Source organism: Panthera pardus, unplaced genomic scaffold (assembly GCF_024362965.1).
Source record: "Panthera pardus isolate Hobbes unplaced genomic scaffold, ASM2436296v1 HiC_scaffold_20, whole genome shotgun sequence".
NCBI classification, from domain to species: Eukaryota; Metazoa; Chordata; class Mammalia; order Carnivora; family Felidae; genus Panthera; species Panthera pardus.
The window spans coordinates 30,937,377-30,944,335 of NW_026526766.1; the positions used below are offsets into that span (position 1 = coordinate 30,937,377).

Sequence of the window (6,959 nt, forward strand, 5' to 3'; positions counted from 1 at the left end):
ACTATTGACCTCCTACTCACCTGTCAAAAGGAGGATCAGGATCATTTGCTTCTGGACTGTGGTTGACTAAAACCATGGAAAGCAAAACTGCAATTAAGGAGGGACTACTATACTGAGACCATTCTCTCCCCTAACAAGATGTCCATGTGTTATAGCTACAAATCCACGTAAGCCAATTCCTCCCTCATAACTTGCCAAATTGTCTCACTTTTCCTTACTTCCTCTGAAATATTAACTAGGATAAGTAACTATTTGGATGTCTGGACTATAGGAAATACTGGTAGCCTGTTCTTCAGATTAGATTTTGTAGTGATAACATTTGTTTCCAGCTCTCTTTATTTCAAGTCTATTGGCTCCTTTGAAATTCTTTTAGATGATAGATGTGGTTTGGAACTTTTCACAACTTAAAATATAAAGGTCTTTGGAAGTTACAAAAACAAATACTTTAGACATCTGAGGTGTCCTCTGCTTTGACAGACTTGAAACTTTTTAAAATACAAAGCCATCATGCTTCCCTTCAGTTTAGCACCCAGATGTTTCCTTAGAGTCTTGAGTTGTTCCAGGATTCTGTGGACACCACTGAGTTAGCCTGCTGTTGCAAAGCAAGATGAAGGAATCCTTTCCTAGAGAAAACTCAGATTGAAAATGGTACATTATATTGATGTATGGACAAAAATTATTGAAGGTTTTGTGGGCTATAAGGTTCTAGTTGTCCTCGATCTCTCATTCCCTTCATAATTGAGTATGGCTATATTAAATATTTCACCAGCTTAGTCCTTGTGTTTTCTTATTGATTGGGAGCATGAGATTTTTAAACACACGTATACCTGCTTCTTTGGCCTGCAGAATGTAGGTATATTTTCACAATTTTCCCCCTACTAATAAAAATACATGTCTTCTGTGGAACAGGTTAAAGAAAATAATCATCCATAACCCACCCAAAAGTTTGGCATATTTTCTTTCCATCTTTTAAATATACAAATATATTGTCTTATTTGTATTTACTACCTGTGCAACCATATGCTTAGGCTGTTTTTTTCCCTTCCAAGTTTAGTTTTAATTCAGAGATTACGTAGCTAGCTAAGCCCCCAATTTTGACCCAGTGATCTTCCTAGGCCAGAAGCCTATTTTTGTAGTCTACACTCATCTCTTGTGGATCTTTAACACATTTTTCCAGTTACTATCAAACATGAGAGACTTGTTCATCATAGACATTAAATATACTTTTGCTAACACTAGGCAACAAATGAGGCTTTTCCTAGAAGAGTTATGTGAAAGCCATCAGAGACTTGGCAGAACAAAGATAAAAGACTTGGTAATCCAGAATCTGGTCCTTATTCAACTGCAAAGTAGTCACATGGTCTTTACCAGCAATTCAAGGAGATGCTTCAGTAACTGGCTCTGAGACTTTTTTCCCATAACCTTACTAGGTTTTAACCATCTTGAGTCAAAGGAAGAGGATCTCCTTTTCTAGTGTCTAAAACCTAAGATCTTAATGTCTTCTCACTTTCCTAAAGAGTGAATTGTTAAATTATTAAAACAATTTACCTTTGCCCTTCCAGATTGTTATGTTTTGCTAGATTCAGGGTTGGGTCAACACAGCCAATAGGCAGCTGACATAAAATCTGCATATTTGTTAATTAGAAAATCTTGAGAACCACCCAGCATCCTTCTAATGCACCACTGGCATATCCAGTTATATCTTTATAGCCCAATTAGATTTTATAACTACACAAAAAGTTAATGCATTGAAAACAGAGAAGTTCCACCTCTACATGTTGAGTTAAAATTTATTTTAAAAGGTAAAGTTTTATATATCCTTTGAAAAAATGAAAATTCAAAAGTCTTAGAATTAAGTAATGAGTCTTCAACATTATAAAGCTATTTATAACAGCAATTAAGGTAGTGGTAAAGTTTTACCCTTATAAAAATGTCACAGAATTCAAATCACAACTTGGATCTTCAATGATTCAAGTGTCTTATGTTACATAAGGGTTTGGTCAGTTTTAAGATAAAAATTCCTCCAGATATGCTGTCCTTAAGTCCTCTGATACCCCATCCACCAGCTTACACAGTGGGATAGCTGGCTGCCGTAGCAATTCCACAGTGGTTGTTCTGGTCTTTGGCCATTTTTACATAGCCACTCCAGCCCCATTCTGGACCCCAACTGAAAAAAGAAGAAGTTTTTTGTTTTATACAAAGTATCAAGTACATATTAGCTTCATTAGTAATAGCTAATACTTAAAATAGGGCTTTCCACATATCAGGTGCTATCAAGCACTATTCTAAGTGCCATTACATATATTGGTAAGTATATCAATTCCCACAGGTCCTTAACTTTTTAAGATAGGAAACTGAGGCAGGGCTAGGATTCCAATGTAGCAGTTTGTTTCTGCAGGCTATCTTATACCCCCTCTCAAAGAACTTTAGCAGTGAAAATGGATCCAGATGACCTCAAAGCCTCTGGGAATTGGGAAGTAGAATAAAATGGCAGGGCAACAAATGGTAACAGGAAGGACATACAGAGCCCACTGGACTCTTAGAAAATCCTTCAGAGTTAAAAGAGTCAGCAGTTGTTTCTGCTCAGTATACCTTGTTGAAAAACTGGACACAAAAAAGGAAACCAGCCCTTAACCTTACAGGTGCAAAATCCTTTATCTAAACTCTTGGGGCCAGATGTGTTTCTGAATAAAGTTTTCAAAATTTGGAAATGCAATGTTATAAATATGTAATAATAAGTCCAACAAGCTTGCTACAGAATCCTGTAATCAAACATCAGTACATTTTACCCTTATAAAAAATGTCAAGAGTGTTCACTCTAAGTTCTGGGATTTCAAAATGAGTTTTGGATTTGAAATCAAATACTGATTCCAAACAAGCACTCCCTTTTCAATTTAATATATAACATTTGGAGTTTTATACCTGTTCTTGACAATCCAAAATTTTTTACTTGAATCCGTTTCTTCAAAGCCATAGCCAACTACAAGAACACCATGATCCAGGTTTTCGCTGCTGCAGTCTGGATCATAATAAATGCCTAGAGGAGTAAAATTTGGGGTGAGAAGCTTCAATTGACACATGACAGTAACTCACCCTATCTACCACGGTTAAGAGACATCTCAAAATTCAATGAAATGCCATTAGTAAATTACATATAAAGCTTAAATATTTACCAAAAATAGTTATGGTAACTAATAAACTCAACTCACTAGAAATCAACAAAATTCCACTAAACCCAAAATATTTTCTATTCGAAAAGGATTTCCAATAATAAGATCTAGTTATCAAGGCTAAGACGATTTAGCTACTTCTACTAATATTACTTAGCATAATCCTTTCTACTTCTAAAATGCCAACTAAGGAAACAGCACATTATAAAATAACACTTGAGCCACAGGGTTCTTTACAGTTCAATAGTAAACATTATTTGGAAAAAAGGTCCAACAACTGGAGAATACTTACATCAATTATTTGTATTTGCAGAATTACACAGCCATTTAAAAACACTTAAGGAGAGCTTGTCATGAGAAAATGTCTAAAATATGTCAAATGGAAACATCACTATATTAAATGCACACACTCAAAATTCTAGTCTTGGAAAGCAGGACTCCAAACCTAACACCAAACAATTATGGTTGTGTTTTCCAATTTTGCCTGCCTGAACTTCTATAATAAAAATACAAACACCTACCTGATTTATAGAACTGGAACGACTGATGGCCTGCATCAATAGCAACAGAGATGGGCCCCACAGTTGCCACTGCCTTCATCAGGGCCTTCTCCCACTGAGGGATGTCCACAAAGCCGGTGTCATTGGCAGCAGAACACTCAGGCTTGTAGTTACAGGGCTCTGAGTCCTTTTAAAGGTAAATGGGAAAGAAACTTGATCACTACCATCCACACCTCCAGTTCTAGGACCTCAAGACTCAGCAGTTTGCAGCTTAATGATTTCCAAGTCAGCTTTGTTGTGAGTTAATAGCCAAATGTTTCTGATTTGAAATTGAAAACTTAGCAGATGTTATCTTCAGTGAAACCCCTTAGGCCTACTTGTCCATAAGAAATTTTTCACTATGCAGAAATTATGTGCAGAATGGTGTATAAAAAGCCTCCAAGTTACACAGAATTAAGGACAGCTATATGCTAACCATCTAATCAGAGAACGTGTGCTAAGGCTGATAATTTATAGTGACAGTTCTGTCAGTTTGCATCTAAAATGTGAATGCTGAGTAAAGTGTCTGTTATCTTTGAAAATGTTCAGCTTTCAAAAGCTGAGCTGGAATAACAAGATAAGGAGCTCCATTTACCCTTCCAAGATACGGATAAGACTCCTCTGTGTCCAGGCCTCCGTTGTCCTTAACATACTGGAAGGCATTATCCATTAGGCCACCATTGCAGCCCTCATTGCCTTGAGGCTGAGAGCAGTCCACCAGGTTCTGCTCACTCAATGAAACAAGTTTGCCAGTTTTCTGGAACATCTGTCCTTCAAGAGCACCAGTTGCACTAAAAGCCCAACAAGAACCACACTGACCCTGAAAATAAAAAAGTTATCAGTTTATAAGATAAATACAAAGATTCACAATAACCCATATACCCGAATATTCTTAAAACAAAACAAAACAAAACAAAACAAAACAAAACAAACAAACTCCACTGTCTACCAAAGCAAGGACACTAATTCCTTTTTGGCTTTATTCTTGGAAGGAGATCTGCTAAATATTATCATACCTGATTCTTCACAGGAGTTACATAGCCTTTCTCTCTCCAATCCACAGATTTGGGGATCTCAGCAAATACAGGTTCTTGGAACACTTTCCCTTTCTTGTGCTTCTGGTTTTGAAAGCCATTCATCACCTGCCTGAATTCTTCATTGGTCTTTAAGGAAAAGTAAGTAAAATGTTGAAAAGGCAAGAGGTTATTTTGATAAAGTACAGAGGACAGGAAGCACAAAAAGCACAGCAATCCACGCTGACACTCACCATGTCACCAAAAGCATTCATTGCCATTGTGAAGCCATGTTTCCCTTGGCTATATTCTCGGTTATGCAGTTCAATCATTTTTATATTCTTCTCCCACACTGCTCTCCTCCATCCTTCTTCATTCTAGAGGCAAATATATAACTTACCATCTTTATTCCTACTTAAAACCAGCCCATCTTCACCTAGTGGATTTGCAGACAGGGAAAAAAGCCATGGCCCAGGATGGCTTATATTTCTGGGAGCTGTTCTCTAGCAACCACACAACAGGAATTATGCCCCATATTGTGCTCAATAATGGGTGCCATGAAGTTATTGCCTTGGTGAAAGCTGACTTCTACATGCTACTCTCTGGCTATAAACTCCCAACGGCAAGGGACTCTTTCTCTTTGGGGGTCCCTTTGGACAGTTTCATATGTTACCTACCATGCCATATAATCTCTTGTGTGTTGCCTTCCACTCGTACCATTGTGCATTTAAACTTTGATCGAATTTTGAAGCAGCTGAGGCTATTCCCAAGCAAAGGGCAGTCAGGAAGAGTGAAGGATTCATGTTTCAAAAACCTAGAAAGGAAAATGAGATCAGTATTTGATGAGACCAATCCTTTAAAAAAGCCATCCTATTTTCTCCTGAGATGTTGTAGAGTAAAAACATTTAAAGTGCCGGGGCGCCTGGGTGGCGCAGTCGGTTAAGCGTCCGACTTCAGCCAGGTCACGATCTCGCGGTCCGTGAGTTCGAGCCCCGCGTCAGGCTCTGGGCTGATGGCTCGGAGCCTGGAGCCTGTTTCCGATTCTGTGTCTCCCTCTCTCTCTGCCCCTCCCCCGTTCATGCTCTGTCTCTCTCTGTCCCAAAAATAAATTAAAAAAAAAAAACAAACAAAAACATTTAAAGTGCCTTCGCAAATATTTACAGGTTCCTGGAAGAAGGCTAAGGATGTGGGTGGAGAAAAACAGGCCAAGGACTTGGAGGTATATGATTCAACCATCAAAATTAAAAACAGGCTGACAAGTGCTATAGGAATTGAAACAGACTTCATTGTAATTGTGCAATGATAATTTAGGTTTTGATCAGAGTTTCAGAATCTTAAGGCAACTAAGAAGCTGTTGGTCCAAGTTCTTTACTGAAAATACCGAGGTGACCCAGGAAATCTTATTTATCAGAACACCTGATCCCAAGTAGGGACAGGGATCCCCAGGGGTTAGGTAGCCACCTCACATCTTTCTTTTGACAAATATACAGCAAGGGGTGAGACATGCTTCTTGAATTGAAAGCTTTCTGAAAGACCTTCCCAGAAGGTGGGCAGGATTGCACCAGTGCTCTGCTGTCCCCACATTTGGTCTCTGCCGCCAGCACCGCCATTAACTACCCCCAAACTGAGGAAGAAATTACGAGGCACGAGGGCATCCAGAGCCCCAGTTCCCGACCGGGACAGGGCCACGATCTCCCGGAGTTCAGAGCACCTTCTCGGGCCTGGCCCAAAGGGACACTGCAGGCGGGGCCAGGCCGAAGGCTCTCCGCCCCGCTCGCCTCCCTCAGCTTCCAGACGATGTTCACAGACCGAGGTAGAGGGAGCGCCGGGCCCCGCAGCCCTTGCGGAGGTCAGCCTGCCCTGTACCTCCTGGCCAGGCCCAGTCCCGTGGGGGCCCGGCTGCCAGACCTGTGCCCGCAACGGCCCTGAGACGGACCGACTCCTGCACAGCCTAGGACCTCCCCGTGGTCTCAGTGTCGCCCTGGGTTCCCCGAACCGCCCTGCCCCCACTTCCCATCTTCAAGGCTTACAGGATCCAGGCAGCGTCGGCTCAGCCTCACCAACTCCAGGCAAGCAGATGTTTTTATTCCCGCGGGTCGCGCCCGACACTTGCCCGTGCCCTGGGGTGAATCCCCTCCTCCAGTACCGGTCCCCAGACCAAGAAGCTGACCTACGGCGTCCACAGCTGCGCAGGCGCACTCCACAGACACACACAACCCTTCCCAGATCGCCGAGGC

At 40.9% G+C, this 6,959-nt stretch overlaps 1 protein-coding gene across 1 annotated transcript; it reads right to left on the reverse strand.

The window, feature by feature from the left end:
- Positions 1–1,772: 1,772 nt before the first annotated feature.
- Positions 1,773–6,959, reverse strand: LOC109260771 (procathepsin L). Its single transcript, XM_019439219.2, has 8 exons — positions 6,753–6,959; positions 5,400–5,536; positions 4,977–5,099; positions 4,726–4,872; positions 4,305–4,529; positions 3,692–3,857; positions 2,923–3,037; positions 1,773–2,167 (listed from the first exon to the last, which is right to left on the reverse strand). The coding sequence occupies exons 2-8, from the start codon at positions 5,523–5,525 to the stop codon at positions 2,068–2,070; spliced, it is 1,002 nt and encodes a 333-aa protein (XP_019294764.1). The 5' UTR covers positions 5,526–5,536; positions 6,753–6,959; the 3' UTR covers positions 1,773–2,067.

Coding starts and splice junctions, on each gene's coding strand:
- LOC109260771 (XM_019439219.2), bottom strand. CDS start 5,525: ATGAATCCTTCACTCTTCCTGACTGCCCTTTGCTTGGGAATAGCCTCA. Junction 5,100..5,399: donor ACAAGAGATTATATGGCATG/GTAGGTAACATA, acceptor ATTTGCCTCTAG/AATGAAGAAGGATGGAGGAG. Junction 4,530..4,725: donor TAACTCCTGTGAAGAATCAG/GTATGATAATAT, acceptor TTTTATTTTCAG/GGTCAGTGTGGTTCTTGTTG.